Source organism: Dermacentor albipictus, chromosome 10, assembly GCF_038994185.2.
Source record: "Dermacentor albipictus isolate Rhodes 1998 colony chromosome 10, USDA_Dalb.pri_finalv2, whole genome shotgun sequence".
NCBI lineage: Eukaryota > Metazoa > Arthropoda > Arachnida > Ixodida > Ixodidae > Dermacentor > Dermacentor albipictus.
The window spans coordinates 54,994,555-55,020,067 of record NC_091830.1 but is presented as its reverse complement, the minus strand read 5'-3'; the positions used below and the strand labels follow the sequence as shown (position 1 = coordinate 55,020,067).

At 43.9% G+C, this 25,513-nt stretch overlaps 2 protein-coding genes and 1 long non-coding RNA gene across 4 annotated transcripts in view; 1 reads left to right on the top strand and 2 right to left on the bottom strand.

Annotated features, from left to right (window-relative positions):
* The window catches only part of LOC135907611 (clotting factor G beta subunit-like), a 31,973-nt gene extending 27,442 nt beyond the window's left edge, over positions 1–4,531 (bottom strand). For both annotated transcript variants that reach the window (XM_065439290.2, XM_065439291.2), the window contains exon 1: positions 4,281–4,531. In XM_065439290.2, coding sequence (XP_065295362.2) covers positions 4,281–4,379 — 99 coding nt within the window. In that variant the 5' untranslated portion in view covers positions 4,380–4,531. The remainder of the gene's footprint in view (positions 1–4,280) is intronic.
* Positions 1–25,513, top strand: part of LOC135907614 (uncharacterized) — a 92,995-nt gene that overhangs the window by 39,971 nt on the left and 27,511 nt on the right. The window contains exon 2 of the long non-coding RNA XR_011509224.1: positions 10,139–10,246. This is a non-coding gene — a long non-coding RNA (uncharacterized lncRNA). The remainder of the gene's footprint in view (positions 1–10,138; positions 10,247–25,513) is intronic.
* The window catches only part of LOC135907613 (mast cell protease 4-like), a 29,519-nt gene continuing 10,478 nt past the window's right edge, over positions 6,473–25,513 (bottom strand). Inside the window, exons 4-8 of the mRNA XM_065439293.2 lie at positions 22,568–22,671; positions 21,148–21,286; positions 12,589–12,706; positions 9,361–9,515; positions 6,473–6,763 (exon numbers count right to left, since the gene is read on the bottom strand). Of these exons, the coding sequence (XP_065295365.2) occupies positions 6,551–6,763; positions 9,361–9,515; positions 12,589–12,706; positions 21,148–21,286; positions 22,568–22,671 (729 nt within the window). The 3' untranslated portion in view covers positions 6,473–6,550. The remainder of the gene's footprint in view (positions 6,764–9,360; positions 9,516–12,588; positions 12,707–21,147; positions 21,287–22,567; positions 22,672–25,513) is intronic.

The following is a 25,513-nucleotide window of genomic DNA, read 5'->3' as shown; positions in this document are numbered from 1 at the left end:
TAGTGCGACACAATCAAAAAGAATGGACATTCTACATATTCATCCCAAATCTATCTACTCTCTAGCAGTAGACTGCTTTACAGCTTTAGTCCTGCATTTTTTTTTTTCACTGGGCATTTATGGTAGCCACTCAATCAGGCAGCGTGAGAAGAGTCCGTAAATAAACCGGTTATTCTCATAAATATTACACTTGTCTTCCGTACGCACATATATCGGAGTGTTTACTTGCGGCTATCAGCGTTCTTTGATGTTTTCAACAAGAATTTTATTAGTGTTGTTATCTCAAGCAAATAATAAATGCTCTATCACATGCGACAAAACATGCAATTATGATCTATTTGTCAGTGAGCGTAAACATTTCTTTGTTCGCGAAAGAACAAAAGTAGGAGTAAACTACTTAATTTTTACAGGGTATTCTTTTTGTTTGCACCAATACTGCCGTAGGTTACGTGAGAAAATTAAGGTACCAGCAGTGTTAACAATCACAATACCATGAATTTCTATGTTTTGTGTTCTATGAACCAATAACAGCCACAACAGAAAGCTTTCGGAAGGAGAGGAACAATGTATTGTTTCAGATTACGTCACACTTCTACGGACAATAAAAAGCAAAGATCTAGGTTAAAAATCAAAATCGAGGTCACTAAGCGATGCGGCATTCGTATTAAAGCTATAAATTAAGCAGAAATAACTACATAAAGTTTTATTAAATCTTGTGCTAACAGATGCTGTGAGAAATATAGTCCATTTCTTAAAGCTATGTGCTAAAGTCCTTTTACAAGTCTACTTTTTCTTCGAATGTTTCCATGCAATTCAAATGCAAGTTTGCATCCTTTAATTTTAAGCTGCGTTGTGGGCAATTTTGGCTCATTAGGTTGCAATTAGGCATTTAATAAAAGAAATGAGGTTGGTTTAGGCTTGTTTGGGCTATGCAAATTTCTGTCAATTGTTTGCATAGGCAAATAAACTTTCATGCAGTGTGGGTAGGCGTGCTTCCATTGTGCTGTGACTAACTTTCTCATCCTGGCGTTGACTTTGGCGTTGCGCTGCAAGAACATAATCGAATCACGTACTCGGTGGCGAATTTACGATGCTGACAGAATGAAAAAAACGTCCTGTGTACGTTATAATGGCTGCACGTGAAAGAATGCAAAGCCGGCAAAGTTATTTCGGAGCGACCAACCATGCTTTACCTCATAATCATGTTGTTGTTCAGACACGTAAAATTCAGAATTAGTTTTTTGTATCACCATCAGTGGTAATGTAAAAATGTTGATGGAGACGATAAAATTTAGCAGCCTCAAATTCAATAGACATTTATGTCGTGTGAAGCATGCTTGGCTTTGTAGAGCATTGTGCAAAATTGTCGCCATTTCCCTGGCATGGTGCGATCCTGCAAATAAATTGTTCGGCATTGTACGTTCTAAGAAGACATCCTAGTCATTTTTACGCTACACGTGAAACACATGCTCAAAATAGTGCATATCACCTACTTTGCGTAAAGTGCGTAGTGGGCCACACCATATTGACTCTTTTCGCTGAGTGACTTCTAGAGAAAGCAGATGGCGCTTTAGGTGGTGCGCAGCACTCGACCTCAACGACAGCGTACGAGCACGAAGTCTTTAGCGATTCCACCTTGCTTCATTGTGATCAGCTGCTTGATGCAAGTAAGTTTTCACTAACGCACTGTTTAACAATGATGATGGATTGAATGGTGCGGCTATCAGACCTGTGCACTAGGCTGCAAAAATATTGACTGGCATATAAGGAATGGAATGAGTCTGTGGTACCAACTTCCCGGACCGCTTGCTGCAACTGTCTGTACGTGTTACCGGCACTTGGATATGTACTAATTTTCTCGAGGTTACAGAAATTTGCTCATCCGCCAGCGTTGTATAGCTAACCTTCAAAGAAAGGGCAGCCCACGAACATCGGCAAGAGTAAGTACCGCTCGTTAAACAATGGCATAGGGAGTAGCACTGCCTCCTCTCAGAGTAAGTTTCCCATGCAGTATCTACGCCCATCTACCCCAACTGGCACGTAAACATGTGCCACCTCTAGGCCAAAATGCAGAGAATACGTCAATTAGCCCTTACTGGAATGTATGCGCACTATATACGCACTGCCTCAACCCCTAGAATCCGCTTTTCCTCGGGCACGGCTAAGCCGCGCACGGTTAGACGCGGGATGGTCCAACCCTCGTGTGCTCGGATACGCGGTGTCGCAACGCACCAAACGCCTATACTGTTAGTGCAGTTAGCGCAGCCCTATACTGTTAGTGCACAAAAATTTGAAGCTGAATGTTTTCCCCCTAAGAAGATCTACAAGAGTTACCCAGTTAGTCGCTATAATGCATCTTTGCTACAAGGCATTAGAGTGTCGAAAACAGCTGCGTTTCAAGCCTTGTGCGCAGCAAGAACCAATGCATTCGAACTTAGCACACCCGCAAACTATTAGGCATCAAAAGAATGAGTGACCGCACCATGGGAATCTTACTAACTCCGAAACCTGACAAGCCGCTACATCAAAACATTCGCCAACTAAGGAAACCGCAAAACACACTAATCTTGATTCAGTTCATGAGATGAAAATTTGGAACAAATATTTAGCTCCGCTTCCAGAACAAGCATCATATACTCTGCAGGCGCCGTTTCGACAAACGTTTACTCAGCTCCGAAAGCGCTTTTCTATGTTCTCGAAAGCTGTAGCCAAAGGGTCTTATCGTCCGAGCAGTAGGAGTCTTCGATATCTCCCGAAACAGTGGTTTGCTAAGCCGCATCGGCGTCATACACATCCATTCTAAACGTGGAGGCAACGGAAGCAGTTGAGGCAAGCAGCTGACACGTCACCACGGGATTAGGCATAGCAGCGCCAAATGAATCGCCGCGAAAAGGGCCAGTCAGGATCCGATCCCAAGCAGTGTCATTCGGTGCAAAGAACATTACCTATGGTCCCTTTTCTGTGCTTTTCAGCTAAGTCAGGCTTTTACATTTTGTGGACACTGTGCCACTCCAAGAACTGTAGCATTTCTGTTTCCATACCTGACCTCTACCAAGCAATACTGGTAAATTTAAAATGTGGTGTATCGTTTTCTAATAATGAAAATAAATGTATTCATACTAATAAAAGACAAAATATTTCGTGGTCGTCGTCACCTACAAAACTGCTGACATATAGTACATCTGTGCGGTCTGAAGTGCAAGATATTTTTCTGTGTTCATTCTGTTAGTATAATTGAAGGTAGCAATATGCACCCTATAAATTGCATTTCTCTTCGTTGAGATAAATGATTACTGCTTCAATAGGATACAACAGGCGATGGAAAATTCATAAAACGCCACTGTTCTCAATTGAATAAAGTTTTTTATACATGCGGATGTTTATCGAATTCGCACTTTACGTGATGAGAAATTTGTATTTTATTATTTCGCACAGTAGTAAAAAAATTATTGCTAGGAGTTAGGCCAGGGACTGTAAAGTAAGGCATGTGATCAAAGGTGTACAAGGAGTTCTGCTTTAACACGCCCCATATGACTCCGTCGCTCTTATGTGCAGCGAAGAGCACTCAACGTTGCTATGTTAAACCACTCTGCTTTTGTACAAAAAAATGCGCAGAACATGCTTGCAGCAGTATATGGCATAGATATTCTGCATTTAATACATATATGAGATTATACGCAGCTGTGCATCAGAATCCTTCTTTTCGATGCACAAATTGCTACCGCACCACAGGGAATATTTGGACTTGAGCAAAAGCTAATTATTAATTAACATTTGTTATAAATTCGAATGCAACAAGAAAAATTAGCGGAATCACATAATTATGAAGTTAAAGCCTAATGTATGGGAATAGTTCGCACAAAAGGTAAAGTATACATAAATTATTATTTTTTCACTACCTATAATCCACTGCGAAATACACTCAGTTCAGCTAAGGTGGGATTGTACTGCCACAGCCTGTTCTAAATCGTTCATAGCGCAAAAAAGTGAAGTACTTTATCAGCAACTGGAAACATAAAATGTAGCTTGTACTCCTAAAAACAGCATGTAGTGAACTGAACATTATGTTCACAGCAAGACCGTTTCATGTGACAGCGTTGGATATGTGCATCTAACAAAATGAAAACACTATCGTGAGAGACGACAGCAAAGCAGCACAAAATTTGGGGAAAATCAAGGGCACATTCTTGCCTCTGAAGGCATTTCACAAGGACCCATTATGCTTCATGGACTAATTTCCATATTTCATTAAACAATCGTAAGCTTTTAGGCACACTTACCTTAGCACTGATCGACGAAGACACAAGAAGTGAGCTGATGGACGTCAGATAGAGCCACACTTTTAAAGATCCCATTGTAACGTTCGGATTTTCAAACATGGGGAAGCAAAGATAAACAATTCGGGAAGAAGTTTTCACTTTCGTGTCATTATCTAATGGTTATGTCTTCTTGTGATGCCTTTACGTGATCTTTTTGTTTTACTAAATTTGGTTCGGCAGCTACCATACCATTCCCTAGAGCGCATCTCGAAATCTGGTATGTCTTTATAAATTTTAGTAGTGCCTTTCCAAGCGTTTCGCCTGTACGTCACTCTTTTAGATACAAAAGTATGTTTGCATATTCTTTCCTCAATATACGGAAAATCAGTTTGATGCGAACCCTTTCCAGAACATAAAGAGGAGGCCTTTGTGGATGAGCGCCTTAAGCATTTTATGAGCTTTTCTTCTGAGTAGCCTTTGCGTGTCGGTGCATGGGATGGGCACATACGCCGAATAAAATGAAAAGTTCTTTGAATCCCAAAATTTATCGTGCACTTGATAGATGTCGGCCTTTTAGACGTCACGGTAAGCCACAGGCGTACTTTTTTTTACTTCCTCTCAGGCGGCCGCAGTTTGTAGATCAACACAAGTTTTTTGCTTTAGATGTGAGCCCCACTAGTTAGCGTAAGTTTTCCTTCTTGCTACCAGAAGTAATATTGTTGTGTTATTGCTTAATTAGGCACATCCTTTAATCTCTTTAACTGCTTAAGTTACACTGCAGGGATACTTAAATGCTTTGGAAACATCATTACAGATTTTTACACTAGACTCTACTTTTTAAAGATTACAAATGACCGAATTTGACCTTCATCTCTCATGACCGTGGTGCACTTCTTTTAGGAAAAATCTCAATCATAGTTGCAAACAAAAACATATACATTTTCGCGAAAGCATGATTGAGCAAAATGCGTGTTTACGCTCAAGGTTTTCGACATAGGTGCCAAGTCGACTTTGGGTTGTATATTTTCTGTGCCACTGTACAGGTCACAGAATGTCTTTCAATCTCTTCAAGCACCCAACGTCGAGAAGCTCGCATTGATCACCCGACATTCTTGCTAAAGCAACTAAGTTCGGCAGTCATTTTTTTTTCTCAGATTGTTGAAGCACATGAGATAGTCAGACATTCTACCAACATCTGCGATCAGTTCGTAAACATTACTCTGCATTTAGCTTTACAACTGAAATTTACTATACTTACCATCTTCCCTTCAGACATGGTCGTGCTAGAGACTAAGCGGCAGACGCCGATGTATTGCCTAGATAGTACGAGACACTCGAGTGAGTACAAGATCACAATGGTTGGTTGAATAGGCTTAGCGACAGTTTCCTCATGAAGTTAAGATGCTTAAATGCATTTGGGCTATTCTTTCGGCAGTTAACTATGGCCAGGTGATTGAATTGGGGCCAAACTGTCCCTCTCTTACAGTGTCACTCATAGACCACAGGGTGCCGTTGGAGCATAGCACTAATTATTACTTACCTGCACGAGATATTTTTCTGGACAGTCCTTCCCGAATTGAAGTTCCACTAGTTCGTGTCAACGGTACATGGGTACAATACCGATCGTTACGTATTTTATGCATTCCACCTACAATAAAAAATTATTTTCGGTCTGAAGTCAGCAACTCATATCAACTGATTAGTATAGCTTGTGGTCACATAATTTTCCAATGGCTTCGTCTATCTCCTTAATCGATGATCATTTATTATATATACAACCACCGTGGCTGCTCAATGGCTATGGTGTCGGGCTGGTAAGTAGGAGGTCACAGGAGCGAATCCCGGCCCCGGCGGCCGCATTTCGACGGGGCGAAATGCGGAAACACATGTGTGCTTAGGCTTAGGTACACGTTAAAGAACCCCAGGTAAACGAAATTTCCGGAGTCCACCACTACGCGTTGCCTGATAATAGGAAAGGGGTTTGGTACGTAAATCGTCATGACATAATTATTTGAATTTATTTTAAATAGAGCATGTTGCCAATTGAGTAATCCTTCTCCAGAGCTTTTGATTTATAGCATTTTTGCTTTCTCTCAAGCTTTCTTTGAAATTTTTTCTGTAGATACAAGCTATCCGAAATGTAGCAAAACCATAAACAGCCTTGATGACAATTTAGTGAATATGAAAACTAAAGAACACGAAAAGAGCATAGCGACAATGGCAAATGTGATTTTAATATTTCTTATTATGTGTTTCTCACAAGTATGTGCCCCATATTGGAATCCATGACATCAGTCATACGAGCTGGATTCAACAATACGGTCCCATCTTCCCATCGTATTGAGGGAATAGCTGATCCAGGTGATGTACATCGAAACTCTGGTTTGTATAGTGGGCGCTGGTCCACGGTTGGTCTTGTCGAAGAAGGACACAATCCCATACTGAAATGATTTGGTCTTTCTCCCTTTACGAGTGTACGCCGTAACCGGGCTGCCGGTATCTTCCTGCATTGAAAATTGCATGAGGTTAAACAAGAACATTTTAGAAACATATTAACTTCTGTCAGTGTTGCGAAATTTATAAGCATGTCTAAAATACAGTTGCACTTAACTATACTATACTATACCATACTTTACTATGCTACTATACCTCAATACCATTTATCAGACATAGGATTTCTGTAACGTTTGATCACTCTCATTTCATGTAGAAAGTTAGAAATTATAAGTATTCTTGCTTTTTTGCATAAAGTTGCATTCTTTTATTACGATCATCCACAAAGTACCTTAATTCTTTAATTGGTAGAAAATGTATCACATGACATAAAATATTTTGCTCCCATTTGTGATTTTTCTGCATACGCCATTCTTGCTTATACTACGATACCTATGTTGAATATTATACGTTTTAGCATGTTGTTAGTTTTACCTTCATTATCACGTGTTATATACTGTTAATTTCTTCTACTGACACAGTTTACCTAGGTGAAATTCCAGATTGTTTGTAATAACATTTTTATAGCTTGATATGTTATTTATTTAACAGAAATGCACGTGTATGCGCCCTTTCTTTTCGTGTGACTCCCATTCTTAGCCTACTTCACTAACACTTTGTTTACCTGTGTTTCTGTTTAATCTATTCCTATTAGAGAGTCCTGCCCACTGATCCAAGTTTCCTAGTAGCTTGGGCCTGAAGATATGTGCTGTCTACTGTCCTGCCGAGCATACAAAATGGGCAAGTGGGTATGCACCCGAACGAAGAACTGTCTGTTGGTTGCTCTCCCGCCTAGCAGAAAGTTCGGTCCACTATACTCAAGAAGACCGATCATGAAATGTTACAGAAGTAAAAAAAAATAATAATCACGAAATCTGGGTAAATGCGTGATGACCATGCAAAGTTTCCGGGTTAGACACAAAAGTTATCTATGCTGTGCCAGAAATACCCATTTAATCACAGTGAATATGCCATAATAATTTACGAAACAAGTACAACGAAATGTGGCATCTTGGGACATAGCTTTCCAATGTCGAGATCTTTAACGTAAATGTTGCTAGCGTATTTAACACGAGGCTGCGCTCACTCAGACGTTCTAACGTCCAGTTGCCAACTATGTGGTTCTATATTAGGAAAAGTCTGACGGTACCGGAAATGTGCTGTGCTAGGGCCATGATCACAAAATGTGGTGGATCGTTGTATCGACTAATATCACTTGCTTTTCAGGTATTGGTGAAGGCTTAAAATTATGTTATACTAGGTTGTTGCGAATACACACGGAAACCCGTATGTGTCATACATTGAACATAAATTAACGGCTCCAAGCGCCAGTGCAAATTGATGCTTTTCGAAAATAAGAGACAAAACGCTGCGGTAATGTTGAGAAAACTGGTAAGTGAAGTATCTATAACATTAGAGGAAACTCTTGAGGTATCGGAACACTGTGGACGTAATAAACGTACTCAGCTACGTTTAGAACGGCCATGTGGTCCTGTGCAGCCCGGGCAAGTTGGAGAAAATCCACTGACGAAATATAGTTATGTAATGCATTCAGCAGGTATTCTCATTTGATAAGTGTAGACGAGCTTTCAAAAAATGTATACAGTCAGTGTATTCTAAAAGCTCTTATGTAAAAGGTTCCAGGTTAAAGTATTAGAAATATTTTGGAAGAGGACTCAAGACTAATCAATATGCGATGAATTTCAACCGAGTAATTCTAACAATACCATATGAAAACGATAATGATTATCCAATCAAAAGGTGTAGCTGTATTTCTACTTCGGATAAGAAAAAAAAGTCGTTCAGTAAATAGTTTATTGCGCTGAATATATAAGCCACAAGCAAATGTGCTTGAACGGATGGTAAAAATGGGAGTGCAGAAAGAATAGTGGCTTGATAACATTTGCGAAATATGTAGGCATGGGATGAAATTGGCTGGCGAAGTGGAAAAGTAATGCAGGATTAGTTAGCAGCATTCTTCATGACTCGCATATAAAATAGGGAGATCGAGATGATCGGATATTCTACTGTGTGTTAGATTTGAGCTGGTAAATATAATATTCTTAAAATAAAACGACGTGGAGGACCCAACGAAAGAACTTGCAGGTATGACTTTTGTCGCTCTTTCGCCTACGTCATCAACGCTCTCCTGTTCTAGAATGGGCAAGGTGGTATTTCGGCTTGGAGAAAAGAAATTTTTCTTTACGGCAGGCTATAGTTCAGCTTAGACCTACCTACATCCCGGTTTGTGGATAAAGTTTCGTGAGTTAATAAATGGTTTCATTTTACGCACAGTTTATGAATCTACAGATAAAACATAGCACACAAGTCAAACGTCGTATTTGGGACGAAATTCGGTTTGCAAACCCTTTCGAGCACCCACTGCAAGTACACGTTGAGGAAAAGAAGCGCTCAAACTTGTACCTCATTTGCAGTTGATGGGTAGTGAAATATTAGATGAGGCGTTTCATGCTGCCACATTTGCACTTGGGTATATCGCTGTGTGTTTGCTAGTATACAATTCAATAACCCTTGCGGGTGCAAAATGTGGAATGTATTACTGAAAATTGAGCACTTTCTAGAATCATCACAAAGTGAACTTACGTACCTTATACATCCTTTGAGTGTGGTGTTTGGAGCACATGAGCAGCTCCTTCTTCACATCAACGCAATGGCTCCATTGCTTAGTCAGTGCCGCACGACACTCATCGTCTGATAACGCCCTTGTCAGGTAATAGAGGACTCGATCAGCCTTCTTGCCATCTTCATGAAAAGAAACCGAATTCATAATTGTAATAAACATAGAACAATGCTTCAGTAAACTAAAATAACATGCGGCCGTTTACTTGTTCCGCAGAAGAATAAATGATGTATATTGTTTTTTTTTTCATTTGAGATGGCGCTACATGAATTACCTCAAAATATATGTCTTAGGCAGAGTTCATGCGATTCTCAGACGGAAATCGTTGATACGGTGCAAATGCCAGACATGAAGTACAAACTCATGTATTTCATTTATGTACTTGACTTTATGAGTGTGTCGTGTATCAATGTGGCAAAACAAGCTAACTAGAAAAATTCCCGTAGGCATTTCGAAGAAGGCTCGCAAGAAATATGGTGATTCTAGAGAATGGATCAACGTACTAAACTTCTTTAGCTCCTCTTTTATTTTTTTCCTTGTTACTTCCTATTTGTTCACGGTAAGTTCTAGAAAATATTTGTTCAGGGTCAGTGCATGTGCCTCTGTATTACCAGATACATATGCTTTTGCCTATGACTCTGGTAATGCAAAATATTCTATATTGCGTTGAAATAATCAGGAGCATTCCCTCGGGCACGTATACAGTTCGCCTCAATGTCCGTTCCGTTGCCTTTACTAACCATAGCAAACTGGTTCAGACCGAGGAAACAACCCAACGCAAATGACATCAGCAGTGACTAGCCATCGGGGAAAAGTACAAAACTGGGCACGCAGGGAGACAAGAAGCCAAAAGGTAGGAAGCAATACCTTTCGCATGCTCTGCGATTCCAAAACGAGCATGATCTTCCGGTAAGTGAAAATTTGTGTCAATGGAGTATGATAGAAGGCTGCACATGTAGCACCCTGCTTCAATAACTCGCCCGTATATAGCGCTCCCTTATCTCCATATGCTCAATCCAGTAATCATTTTTTTGTGTTTAAAGGAAGTTCTACATCATCGAAAAGGAGAATTACATCTGTGCTACCTGCATCTGGCCGAATTATGGCGTGCCCCATACTCACATCATGGTTTCGGCACATAAAACTCCAGAATTTAATGTCAGGTTGTTCGCCAAATAAAGACATTTCCTTTTCTGAAACGCTATGCTTTGCGTAATCTTCACTCCTACACAAGATGCAAAGCATTCTGACACTCATTCGGCTGGGGAATATGTTCGCCCTGTCAATGAACAGTAATTACAAGCGACAAAAATACCGCGAGAAGAACAGCCAAAAACATGAAGGTTACGTTTTACAACTTTGTACTGGTTTCGTCTCTCTAGCTGTCGAGGCCGGTTAATAGAGGAATAATATAGTGCAGAAGTTGCATAACAGCATATTAGTATAAGCAGAAATGCGTAATAATTAGCAGTTCCAATTTCCTCTGTTCTTCATGTGGTGGCTCCGTTTAAGGTTTGGGCTGGTGGTTTCCCAAACATCATTAATAAGCACTACATTATTTTGTTGCATAACATTTCAGCGGTGCAATAGACAGCCTGAGTGCTTTTATTCTGCTTCTCCTTAGCACTAGGTAAAATAATACGGGCTTTGGCCTAATCTCCACCGCAAATTTTAAGTTTCAGTGCAAGGTGATGATGTATGCTGAAAAAACTGTACCTGAAATATGTAGGATTTTTGTCGTTTGGAGTTCCTATTCACCCGCCGCGGTTGCTCAGTGGCTATGGTGTTAGGCTGCTGAGCACGAGGTCGCGGGATCGAATCCCGGCCACGGCGGCCGCATTTCGATGGGGGCGAAATGCGAAAACACCCGTGTACTTAGCTTTAGGTGCACGTTAAAGACCCCCAGGTGGTCGAAATTTCCGGAGTCCTCCACTACGGCGTGCCTCATAATCAGAAAGTGGTTTTGGCACGTAAAACCCCATAATTTTAAAAAAAAAAAAAGTTCCTATTAAAATATTATGTCTACTTTTGTAAAGGACGGCTGATAATACACTATAAGTGACCGTACTATACTTAACTATTTTATATTCGTTGGTTTCCAGTGTTCGTCGTGAGGAACCTAAACTAAATTGGAGTCATCTGTCGGGCACCTAGCATTCATGACAGTTACCCTGAGATTCACAATAAAACTGCACTCTCCGCTATATTTTCCCTACTAGGTGACTGTGTACTTCGACATTTTATTGCTGCTAGGAAAGCACACGAAGGAGCAACCCTTGTTTCTGTACCTTTATCGCGGACCGTTGCAGCCCAACACCTAAGCAAGCTAGCACACCGTATGACATTAGAGAAGTAGCACACACCTGAATTCACCCAAAATCGATGCAAAACCAATGCATATACGTTTTTTATTGGAATGGCTGATAGCGCCGACTGCAATGCCTGCGGTGTCGAGGAAACTATAGGACATCTACTGTGCTACTGTCCATCTTTTGTAAACGAAAAACATGACATCTGTACAGCTATCAATCAGCTAGATAGAACACCGTTCACCTTGAACAAGATCTTGGGACGATGGCCTCGCATATCACAGCTACAAAAGGCTACAAAAGCGCTGCTGCGATATTTGAAAGCAATTGGATTGAGACAGCGTCTGTGATCCGGACTGAGTGACCGAACGATATCTTCAGTATACCTTCTCTTCTTATTTTAATCTTTCCGTGCCCTTTTCCCTTTCCCCAGTGTAGAGTAGTCAACGTGGCTCAGTCCTTGTTAACCTCCCTACTATCATTTCTCATTTTTCATCATTTTTTTATCATTTCCTCTCTCTCTCTCTCTCTCTGCATTTTATCCGGTAATAGATTTTAGGTGCTCTCGAACACTGAGTAGCGAATACTGAGAACCTTACTGGAGTATTTTTGGAAGCTCTCAGTTTAGGAACTATGATTGCACAAGTGTATCGGAACAACTTCTTTAATGTGTCTATTGAACGAATACCGTGTTCTTAAAAAAAATTTTACTAAGTGATACAAAACAGTTCTTCGGGCTACATTTTTCCGAGAACAAGTTCCACAATGAAAAAAAAAGTGCTGCAGTTTATCAGATTTCCGGCATATCACAACTGCGTGTGGTTAAAAAAAAACGTAAAGCAATTGTACTACAAAATTTTTCTTAATGCAGTTCGTCTATACTCACGAAAAATGGCGACGCCGAATCCAGCAAGAAGCATCCTTCCTGGCCTGGTTTTCTGTCTAGGTTTCGGGAGGCATACAGGCCTCACGCACCTATCAAATTTTGGTACGGGTTTGGAAAGCTGCGCCCAAACATTTACAAAAGTGTTATGGAAATCACGATTTGGAAGGAAACATTGGTTATTCGGGTACACAACCTAAATTTCTTACCGCTTCCTTCAATCTCAACAAATTGCTACGAAGTGTAGCATCTTAAACTGCAAAAGAGGCACCAGTAGTATTGATCTTGCTAAACCTTCATGAATATGTGTGTGCCCAGATACCTCCATGTGCGCGCAGGCACAATCCTCAGGACGATGTAAGCTAAACCACGAAATGCGGGAAAAGTGATACATGGTGAATCAGTTACTCTGGCTTCAATTTATCTGTAATTTTCTCATGGTGAACGAAATAAAATTAAACTATTGTTACAGTGCCCTCATAGTTGGAGACAGATTGAGCGCAGCATTCTATGTTTACTGTAGCAACCGAACCTTTGCTCAAATTTACTATAGAACGCATAGTAACATACACTGCGTATATTTAGTAAACGTCCAATTAGTCGTCCCTAAAATGTATGCAACATTCTGCTTTCGCGATATACTTCCTTTTCATACACTACTGCAGAAAAAGACAGGATCAACCAAATGCGGATGCCGAAGAAGACAAGTTCGACGCACATAATGCTTGAAACGAATCGATGTGGAAATGATCATGTGTTCATGATACAATGAAACCATTAAGACAAGGTGGTCCTCGTAAGCCTCAGTCATGCTTCTTGCACTGCTGACACGTGACACGTGATTTGGCGAGACAAGCTTCCCGCTTGTCGGTAATCTCACTGGCTCACCGACCATCTGCTCACTCGGCGTGCTTGCGGTTCCTGTCTTAGGCGTCGACTGTTGCCTTACTACACGGCTGCTTGTTGCCGGTACTAACACTTCACACACTACATATGATCTACCACACCGTGCTAGGACTGCGTCAACGCAGGCCACGCAAGGCAAACCGCTTTCCTGTGGTAACTCAATGAACTGTGCCTACATTGCGGAGGAGAGAGAAAGAATCTAGGGACCCTATGCTCTTCGTTTGCGCCTGCGCTCGTCCAAGACTCGGGCGAACCGACTCTCGCTGCCCAGGTCTGCTCGGTCCCGATGATAATATTGATATTATTTCGCACCCCCTTTGAGACCAGGTGGAGACAAATATTACCCTATGTTGTTTATTTAATTAACATTTACAACGCCTATCAACACCAAGCTTTTTACCTATCTGATCTGGATCCTAACATCTTCATTTAGAACCTTTATTATTATATTGCACCGTTACCTGCGCTAGCAATGACTCCAGTTCTGTCAATCCCTTCTCTCCTTTGATTGCACTGTTACTTAGTAATCTAGACTCTTGATCAGTTATGCCTTCAATCTTCTTTGAAACCCAATGCTTCTGAAAGACGCGCACTCTACAAAATTCACTGGACGAACACCTGGGCATTTCTTTATAACATACGGTGTTGTTTCCGCGCTTTTTCTCAGTGCGTACAAGTCTCCTCCTGTGGCGCTTAGTTCCTCCGATATGTCTTTGTTCGAAGGCAGTCACCTTGGGCCTTGAATAGCCAGGCCGGTCCATTTGCTTTCATTTTCCCTTCTGATTACTTCATGCGTTTTCTAAGTCTCCGTAATGCTTTTTTGTTTCCCCTTTCACATCCAATTTACTGTATCTACCTCCTGATTGCTGCAAAGCGCAACCAAATGGACAACACACGGAAAAAAGGCCACCGACTGGCGCGGTACACGCTGTACATTCACAGCGTTAGCTCGAGGATGGGCTCCATAGGGTGGCTCCATTTTCGGCGCCATGCACTACAGGGTGTTCGCGGCGAAGTCTCTTCGCATTGTTTTCACGAGATTGGTCTGAGCTGTACGCCTGGCATAGACGGCGAGCGGCGGCTTTTCCTGATCTCTGCACATAGGTCTGTTCAGCCTAATGTTGCCTGGTTGGAGCCACGCGCTATGCTCTACGATTCGCTTCTTCTGCAGGCATTTGCACCTTGCGAGGATGCGCCATAACGTGCACCGAAGTGTAAACACAGGTGTCTAGACTACGTGGCTTACGTATCACGTCTCTTTACCCGTGATACGGTACGTTGGCGTTGATGGCGACGATAATTATGGTTTACTGGCGTCCCCTTCGAAACGAGGTGGTGACAAATATCCATTAATCAAAACGCTAGCGCAAATAACAGGGACACAGACGGAGGAAGTGATAGGATGAGCGCTAATCCTGTCGCTTCCTCCGTCTGTGTCCCTGTTATTTGCGCTAGTCTTTTGAATAATGATGTCACACCAGCTAGCCCAGCTTTCTGCCTTGACAAATATCCACCTGGTCAGTTTGAGTCCACCAGGTCCCGCTACGCACCGCATGCAACTTCTATATGTAACTGCTATCGGGACAACTGGTGGAATATAACGGAACTTCAATGCGAAGTTTGTAGGCATTGACGCTACGCGTCTTGCATGTCATGCATGTCACATTGCGTGTCAAAAAGTTCGATAGGATGCTGATGGTGGTGATGATAATTCGAGATGATTCGAGATTCGATTCGAGATGATTCGATGACCAGATGACGATGGTGATTGACATTCCCTGCCAAATGAGACGGTGCAAAATAGTCACCTAGCCAGCTTTAGGTAATCAAGTATGCCGCACAAGTTTTTCACTACACTAATACTTATACATCTCTATATCTTTCTTTTTCTTCATCAAGGCCTCCCTGTCTACATTAAACCGCTAACTCTTGAACAGTAGTGCACCTTTTTGGTCGTATCTTGCCACGCAACCATAATCGTCATTAGTCGTGTCCGCATTTCCTTTCTTTCAAGCTGCTAGCACGGTACTTCCTAGTCCCGAATGGCAAGCGTGTTATCAGCATGACAGAGCATTCTCGATATGAATGCGGCGAGTGCAGCGTTTCCAAGACAGAAAATGCAAGCAAGACAGATGGCGATTATTGTTGTGTGGCAAATATACACCCCAAAGGGTGCACGTTTCTTTCACAGTGTACCTTTGGAACTTCTACATGAGGTGCCTCCTGGTGTAATAATATGCAACTTCGATACAAAGGGCGCTCATACAGACGCTACTCGGCACGCATCTCACATCATGGCCCAGTTCACATTTTTGTTAGGCAAATTGACTCCCGGTTACTCTCCTTTCGTGATGTAAACAGTCTATTTCTAAGAGAGATTTTCCAACTTCGATTAATCAATTGTCTTCTAGAAATAGTTGTGTCGTCATCTGTCAGAGATACACCAAGGGCTCCATGGGGCTTCTTGAAGGAGGTTGATGCAGGCCTTCACTTTTTTAAGGCGTACATTATTATGGAATATACCTTCACTCCCACCCGCAATGAAATTTCTGCTGCACTCAAAGGAAATCGTTTCCTTGTCCCCATTATTATGCATCTTATTTGGAATGTCATCACCTATATGTATTTAAGCGTATTCATTGAATTATCATTTCTCCAGGTATCAAAACTTTTTTGCAAGTTAGCTTCGCGTAACCCTTGCTTTGAAAACCTCGTTAGAAAAAGGGGGCTGTTTCGGGCGTGGTCGATTAACTGGTGCATGTGTCCAGATGCTGAAACGATTGATCACAGTTTTCCAGATTGCAGGGATGCCGTGTTCTTCTGGGACACTCTCTTAAAAACACCTAATGACGATTTAGATGTAACACCATACACCATTCGTTTCCTACTTTTCAAACATCCCTGTGGCCCACTATGTGATATGTTCATGGTACTCAGCCTACATAGCCTTCGGCGCAGTAGAATGTGCGACAGGCACGCTGAACCATGGCGAAACACACGGCCCTTTCTCAGGAATCTGTTTCCTACGTTTGTAGTGTGTGCGCTGCATAACAAACAGAGCTGGACTAGATGCCTTTACTGGAAACGTGCACGCGCTTACCTAACTTTTATGTGTGCTTTCAGTCACCCCGATGTTCTGTAGCGTGTTGTTTTTCTTGCCTTGCTGAAGAGCCTGCTACTATGTATGAAAAAAAAAAGCTGGCGTGGCTCTGTGGTAGAGCAGCAAACAGCCACGCCGCGAACCGACGTTCAATCTCAGCGGAGAATGGGTATTTTTTTTTTCTCATTCCCGGCGATAGCTGCGATGAACATGGGACAGCTGGGGTGCAGGCGGCGGCGGACCCCATTTGCAATCGAAACGGATATTGGAATGACCCATAACAGCTTGCCCTCTAGAATTGTGATAGGACGAGGCACTGTTCTGTTTCTAACGCCTCGTACTGTCCTTTTTGCCCCGTGTAGTGTTCCCGTGCGCTGTGCAGCCATCATTTCTTCCTAGAGGCTCGCAATAATTTCACTGCTCTTACAGGATATGTTTTTTTTTCCACTTTCTCTGTTACGATTCCTTGTTGTCTATTTACATTTTAAATGTTACCTTGTATATTGTTGCCAAATGTCTTCTATCCCCGCTTTTCATGTACATATATTTGTTCAGTTTAGCCAGCCGTCCTTTCTCTTCAGTGATCCTTAGTCTTTCTTTAAAACTAACTTTGCTCGGCGCTTATCTTTCATTATAAGAAGACCAACCTATGTGCACTTGCATTGCTTCTTTTCTGGTCTTATTCTAGGCCCTCAAACCAGTCGGGCCACTTACTTCTGGCTAATCTCCATGCCGCCCCAGACTTCTGGTTTAAAGCACATAAATGCATGTGCGAACATTTGCGCTGGCCCCATTAAGGTATTCCAAACTTGTCGCACCACCTTGTATTTATTGTAGTCCCATAGCCATTTATGTCATATTATTGCTGCATATTAGGTTATGTTTGCGAATGCTTCACTTGGTCTTTCCTTCATTTATACATACACCGCGGTATTCATATTGTTTGACTCTGGGTATACTTTCGAATGCGGACGCATCGCGCCTTGTCATTGATTACGCGGCACTTGCATTAAGTGGTACTTGACGGCCGCACAACAGGTAACCCGCTTACGGATAATTGTTCGCATTTTTTTTCTTTTATATATTCTTTGCTGATGACTATTGTCGCCTGTTGTTGGCTCGAAGCACTATCATTTTGCACTATCGTCCTGTTCACACGGTATCTATAAGTCACGGAGCCATCCAACTTATATGAGGTTACTAGGTACCTAGATCCCAGATATGCCAAGACCATGCGAAACAAGCTGTGAAGAGCTTGTCTTCAAAATACCTTGCTAGTGTAGGTAATTACTTCGAAACAAAAGTGATTTTCTGTCCATTAATATCCTTTACATTCTTAAACCTGAAATTTTCGTTAGTGGTTTTTAACTTCAACACCTTTGACCATAGCGAGATTTGATGGAATTATCATTTTCTTCCATCTTCAGACGTTTTACACATGTTATCATGATTGCTTTTATCTCTGTCTGTCTGTGTGTGTGTGTGTGTGTGTGTGTGTGTGTGTGTGTGTGTGTGTGTGTGTGTGTGTGTGTGTGTGTGTGTGTGCGTGTGCGTGTGTGTGTGTCACTGGGCCACTTACGCCCACCAAATGGCCTGAGTTATCTGCCATCTGTGGACACTGCACATGTGGTTGTTTCATCGTCATTACCCTTTGCTTTGACATGCGACTCTCATGATGTCGTCAATGTTACGCTTTACTTGTCACACAGTCGTGCATTAGTTGTCATACTGTTCATGATTACCTTTTAATGAATTTTACATTGGCAAAAAGTGTCTCGTTCAAAGAAACAAGGACGCAGGCAAACAAAGTGCAAACTACGAACTCTTTATTTTTGTTGAATACAGGTTACTATAAAAAGTAAATAACGCTTGGTTCAGGCCGTTCCATCGCAATCATTCCAGCTTTGTCATTCAGCTATTGTCATGCCTGTCGTCGTAACCCCATTGGCATCGCAGAGTTGTGATATCATTGCTGTCGTCCCTTCGTCGTCACGATATCGTTTTTCCGCCGTTATCAATTACTAAATTTTATCATCATCTTTGTTGCATGACAGGCCATACCACAGTCGTGATGCCGCCAAAATCGTTTATTTTCATCACTTCAGCTTCGTCATTGGACTTTCGCCATGCCGTTATCATTACACGATCGTTGTCGTACAGTGTGTGGTATATAGTCATCGTTACACCATCGTCATTATCCTATCATCCTTTCACCGTTGCCATGTCATCACCGTCAAGAGGTCGTCGTTAAGCATTCGATGTCATATTGTGGTCCTGTCATTGAGGTCGTTACATTATTGTCATTCTGACTTCGTCATTCCACTCGCTTTATGCCATCATCTTCGTGCAGTCGGTATAACATCATCGTCATGCCATTGTCTTCTTCGTTACCGTTTTGCTATCGTGATCCCTGCAGAAGCGTCATCTAAGTGTCCTAATGCCGTCGTTATCACACTGCTTTTACCGTTCGATAACGTCATTCTTTCATCGCTACCCCATTGTCTTCACTTTGCCGTCATACAGTCCTCGCCATGCCATCATGTTTAAGGGTGACCTTGGCAAGCCAGTTCCACATAAAAAAATGACGAACCCTTCCCCTACTGGAAAATGGGCGTAAGCTAAACTTGCCCTGCGTGTACCTGGCCTTCGTCACGGTTAAGTAACCCACAGGTAATTGTGTCAGATTGCTTCGGCCTCCCGCTCCCTCGACTCGGGATCTTCTTCTCATTGGTGTTGAATTGTCTTGGCTCGGGTCGCTCTATCAGTTTGATCGGCGCACCGACGGATAGCATATTTACGGGCGAGTTCTCCCCGCGCGTCTCCTCAGCGTGGGAGTCCACAACACGCTGGACGGACTGATCTAAGCTCACCGCACCGCTCAGGTACAGTGCCTTCATCGTGCGCCGACCGGTCGCTACGCCCTCTCTTCCATCGGACATGACACCTCTTCTCACCCGCCAGACTTAGTCTCAACTACCGCATGCTCTTCGGGCAGCCTTTTCCATCAAGCCTCTACCCAAGAATATGCTCGCGGGACACCACGGCGCCCGTCGCCCAGCCGTTGCGGCCATGCTTCACGCAAAGTACGCCGACCATCTGGCCATCGCCTTCGTGGATGCTGCCCGCTACGCCTCGCCTTGGACGCTTTCGCGGTCGTTTCCCTCTCGCCCTCCTTGGCGCCCTCGGGGCCGACAATCACGGACGCCACCGTTCGAACGACTTACGTCGTCGAGGCTGAGGAGGCTGCCATCGCTTTAGCTGCCACCTCGACCGAAGCCAGCGTCATACTCTCCAACTCCAAGCACGCCATCTCCAATTTCGCCCGACGTCTCGTCTCACCTACCACCTTACAGCGCCTTCGCCCACTCATACTGGAGAACGAACCGTGTCACATTGAACTGGTCTGGGTCCCCGGCCACTCGGGCCACCCCGGCAACGAGTCGGCTCACCAACATGCTCGAGGATTCGTCGACCGAGCGGTTGGCCCCTCTGCGTCGGACGCCCCTGAGCCGGAGCCCCAGGTCATCTACCACGACATTACCCAGCACTTTCGCCTCGAACGGCACGCCTACCCAACCCCACATGGCAGTCTTCCCAAGCGGTCCGAGATCACCTGTCCCGCACATTTCTGTACCCCCTAGTGTTTTCACACGTCCATCCTTGTGTCATTGATCCACGCTGCTGCCTGTGCGGCGACGTTGCCTCGTTGAACAACATCCTCTGGACCTGCCAGGAAGACCCCCCGCCCGCCGACCTAGTCTCGCAATCCCCCACCGACAAACAATGCGAGGCCCTTCTCTCCAGCACCGACCGAGACATCCAAACACGGGTCCTGGCACGAGCTGAAGACGCCATCGCCTGGTACAGCCTGGCAGCCTACGCAGCTTAGCTTCCCTTATCCTTTACCCCTTCTAATAATAAAGTTGACACTCACTGACTCACTCCCCGCCACTCGTTCAGCGCTAGCGCTTTTTCAGGAGAACATACATCGCGTGGCCTTCCCATCCGTTTTCCTGGAATGAGCGAAGGAAAATGAAGCCGGCGCAGCGCGCTCGAAACCTTTCCTGCCCGTTCCCAGACAGGCGGATGCGAAATGGGTTTGACTGGTTACGCGCAACTGCTGTGGTCTGGAAGCAACTGTTTCTTTTTTTTTGCGCGACCACGACAACGTCACTTGTAAGCCTATACAAGCTTGTCTTGAAAATGGGACGACACCGGCACAGGGTATGTCATATGCAGCAGAAGCAACGGAACTATCTGATAGACAACTACAGAAAACTACTTTGCTTTATTGAGAATCGCATTGCCAATGACAGTCATTGTGTGAATGGTTATGCCACGATTTTGGGGGACTGTATACGCCAAAGCTGTATAATGTTGAACAGTCTTCTGAGGAACCGAAAACGAAGACATGTCCCAGGCACTTTGTTTTCATAATGCAAGCTTCGTTCCAACACAGCCGTCCTGAATAACATTTTATAAATGATTGTTTCGGAAGAACATGTAAAATTATAAATGCATGGAGCGTCTCATATTGTGTTAAAGTTTTGACTCACCTTTAGCAAAGCAATGTCGTATCCGTTAGAAGGATGTCGATACTTTTCATGAATTTTCGCATGAGTAACCTCAAGAGAACGACCGCTGAATGGCGCGGTGCTGTTATAGTATGCCAATACCTTGCGGTATAATGAGTTCCTGAAAGAACGTACATTTGAAAAAAAAATAAGTTTGTGGAATTTGCAGAAAACACTTCATTGGATGCCAAGTATTGCACGCCTATTGAAACTAACACAAAAAATATCTGCTACATTCCTACACCTTGTAGAGGGCCAGATGTTGCTGTTTCAGAAGACAAATCGATAAATGGTATTAGGGCCTTTGAAGGATGAACTAGTTATGCTCTTATGCATGAAGCCAAAGTTACCTTGCGCAAACATGAAGCCCAGCATGCTAGTTCGACTAAGAAAGTGGTGTCTCTAGATGTGAGGTTAAATATGAAAAAAACGTATGGTCCTAATAAGATAATGCTGGCACCACAACCGCGTCCCCATGCTTGCTGCTCAGTCCTTTTCCTGCCGCTTTTCCTTTCACGTGGCGTCAACACAGCAACGTTATCATTTCTTCTAAGGATATGCAATGTGCGTCCAGCAACTTGTATGTAACGAAGTTGGAGACTAAAAGGTGTAATCTTGAACGCATCTTACCCACACACATAAAGGAGACACTCAGAAAAAGTGAAATGAATATAGTGAACGTGCAGCTGGTTCACTGTGGTAGCACCACCTTACTATTCTGTCACTTTGTATTCTCAAGCATTTTGTTATAAACTTCTCCGGGGCATATAATGGTCTGTAACACTGTACAGTGCATACAAATTGAGATATTCTTGCCTTCATCCAAGATGATAATCATAACAGGTCTTTCTAAGGTATTGGCTTTTATCTAGCACAAAAGCTAGGATTCGCTATTATTTTTCATTGTACGTATGCCTCAGCAAATGCTATTGGAGTGAAACTTCATTTCATTTTGTGGGCTTTCACAAAGCAGGCATTGTACTGTTCAACACGAGAACACTGGATGCAACCTTCTAAAGCCGCAAATACAAAGACAACAAGCATCAATTATGATACGAAGCGCGCAAAAATTTGGTCTGTTCGAGTTGTATCAAATTGTAAAGGAGCACACAACTGGAGTGAAGCTGTAGTGATATGTGTTAGCTTCCATATTTGCACTGCGAATTGATCACAGGCCACAACATATATCAGTTGCGCCGGTCTAAGAGTTCTCGACATAAATATACAAGAGACAAGCCACAAAGCATTTATGCGAAACAAAATTCAGCCACGTGTTCGACCGCATTAGGTACTATTATATTTTCTGATACTATGCAACAGTTACACTTAGAATGCCTGTTTAGAAATGCCACCTTGTAGTATTTATCTGTGATTCATGCAGTACTTATCTCATATGCATTACCCGTCTTTTAGGCAGTTCGCAGCAGTCAGTACTACGTCCCGAGTAATGAGGCTTCCGCCACAATTTATTACTTTTCCGTTCCTACATATCAGCTTGATGTGAACCTATAAAAAAGAACACCTGTGTCAGTATTTTCCTTTTGCAGAGCGACGAGGACGAGCTAAAGTTTAAAAAATGTTATTGAGCTCTGTAAGTACCTCAGAGCATTGCTAAAATCATCACACAGTTTTCATTCAGTGCTAATGAACAAACTAATGTGGCAGTAGGAAACACATGAGCGACAACTGATTTCTGGGAAATGTCAGCTACTCATTCTAGGCCTAATATATTTATTTGGCTGCACCTAGGTTGCTTCAATATTTTATCACCAGGCTAACTTCATGTCTAGCAACATCGCTTCCATATATTTTGAATCCCGTATTTTAAAGAACAGCTTTACCTTAGTGAGAGACAGTTACTGCTCTGTAGTTACACGTTTTCGAGGAAGTTTTATTCAAAAATTATTTATTGTCTATACATTTTACCAACTAATGGCGGAAACAATGTGTTTGTAACGTATCAAACATCATTGATTTTATTATTCTGCTTTATCCCTGAATATACAATATGTGAAAACGTGCTGCTTTGTTTTAATAAGAGGTAACCAGATTTAAGCTTGTAAGGTTTCCTCTTTGCGCTCAGTATTCATGAGGGCGTCCTAGGTTGGGCCGACGGTATCGCCCATTTTCTTCTTTTGTATATAATATTATACCTTAGGTGAGCGATAAATAACATCGAGGTGAGACCGCCAACGTGGGCTCTCAACATCAATAAAATTATTTTTAGAAAGTTTTCCAAAGATAGACCGCCATTCAGTCACCGACAACCGAAGAGGACGCTCGACTAGCCGCGGCGGGAAGGGCCGTGCGGGAAAATCCCGATCTCGATCCCGCTCTCGCAACCGAGCACAGAGGCCGGGAAGTACGTCGATGACGCGCGGTGGCGGCGGTCTGGGCACCGCAGCTGTGGGCCACATCAACCAACAAAGTCAGCAGCAGCAGCCATGGCAGCAGCAAGTTCACAGGAGCACTGGGCAACAGGTGAGCTGGGCGGCTGTCGCCGCTTCTCCCGGCGGCGGAGGCGCTTCGGCGGGCCGCTCTGGCGGGCCCGCTGTTGGCGGCGGCGGTGGGAACGAGCTCGAGCGAGCGATAGAGCGAGTCCTAAAACAACGTCTAGAGCCATTAGAATTGATAATTGCAGAGCTTAAACGCGAAAATGCGCTCCTTAGAGAGGAGAATATCAAATTGAAAGGCGAGGCTCCACAACCGCAGCAACCATCGCAACGTCAAACGACGATGCCGCCGACCTCAGCGCCTCGATCACCGACTCCATCACGGCCTGAGCCGGCCGGGATGGACACGGACAACGAGGGCAGCTCGAGGGAGACGGCGGATGAACGCGATGATCGTCCAGTTACCGCGAAAAGGATCGCACTAGATCCCGCAAGACCCGACAGCAAACAGGGATGCGGCCGTTATGAGAAACTACAGAAGCGTGTGGACAATATTGAGAAGAGCCTCGAGGAACGTTTTACAACACAGACGGCTCTTATGAACGAAATGTTCAATACCGCGCTAGCTAAGCTCTCTGACCAAATAACACAAATGTTCGCCGCGCACTTGGTGCGCATAGACGACATAGAAACGAGGCTGTCGCCAGCTGCAGGCAGACCAATCAGAACAATGAGCAAGCCATACGCTAGACAGCAACAACACAATCAGCAGCAGCAAAACACGCTCACAGACGTAGAGACGCAACCGCAGCTGCAACCGCAGCAGCAACCAAGTCGCCTCGATAGTGACGGGTTAAATTAAATACAGGCATCACCATGGCTACACACGCAACGAAGCACACTAGCACTGGGAAACAACAATACACAATCTGGCAGTGGAACTGCCGGGGCTACAGGAAGAAGCGGGGGAATCTCCAGCAATTCATACGCAGCCGCGAGACGAAACCAGACGTGATCCTTTTACAGGAGACAAACCATCCGGTTAAACTAGCTGGCTACAAAGCCATAGACGCGACCGCGACGGAGAACAGGCAAAGAAGGAAACGGGCTACACCCCGCGTGGCGGGCGGCGCTGGGCCGGGGGCGATGGTGCCGCGCCGGCCGTCTCCCCCGCCACGCCCGTTGCCGGTCGCCGCCGTGCTCGTTCGGCGTAATGTCACTGTGGCGCAGCGAGAACTTGCCTGCGTAAATATCCCTCACGTGTTCGTAGAATTAATCCCTAAGAGCGGCCGAGGACTATTCGTCCTTAGCGTGTATAGTAAACCCACGCTGCAGCACAGATTCGGGGACCTACTGCGGGCCGCGCGCGCGGCTTCCGGCGGCGAGCCTCTACTTGTTGCGGGCGACTTTAACGCGCCCCACGGAGCCTGGGGCTACACCCGAGAAACACCCAAGGGCAAACACCTTTGGGAAGACTCGCAAGACCAAATGCTTGCACTGATCGCGAATCCCGCCGACCCTACACGCAGAGGGAACAGCGTGAGTGCCGATACGTTACCAGACCTTGCGTTTGTTTCAAATGTAACAACAGCGCACTGGCAAAACACGCAGGAAGATTTGGGGAGCGACCATGCGCTGATCGAGATAACGATAGGCACGGGCCCGAGCGGTCGTGGTACTTAGCCTGAGGGCAAAGGTCGTAAGCTCATGCTCGTGAAGTGGGACACGTTCCGCAAGAAACGAAAAGAAGCGGGGCGAGGCGATAAGCCGATTACGGACATAGACGAGTGGACCGAGACGCTCAGAAGGGACGTAGGTGCAGCAACGACCGACGTTCCGCCCGAGGCGAAGCTCGAAATAATTGACAGCAGGCTCCTACACATGTGGGAAGCAAAGCGAGCCCTCCTAAAGAGATGGAAATGCCAAAGACATAATAAGGCGTTGCGCAAACGCAT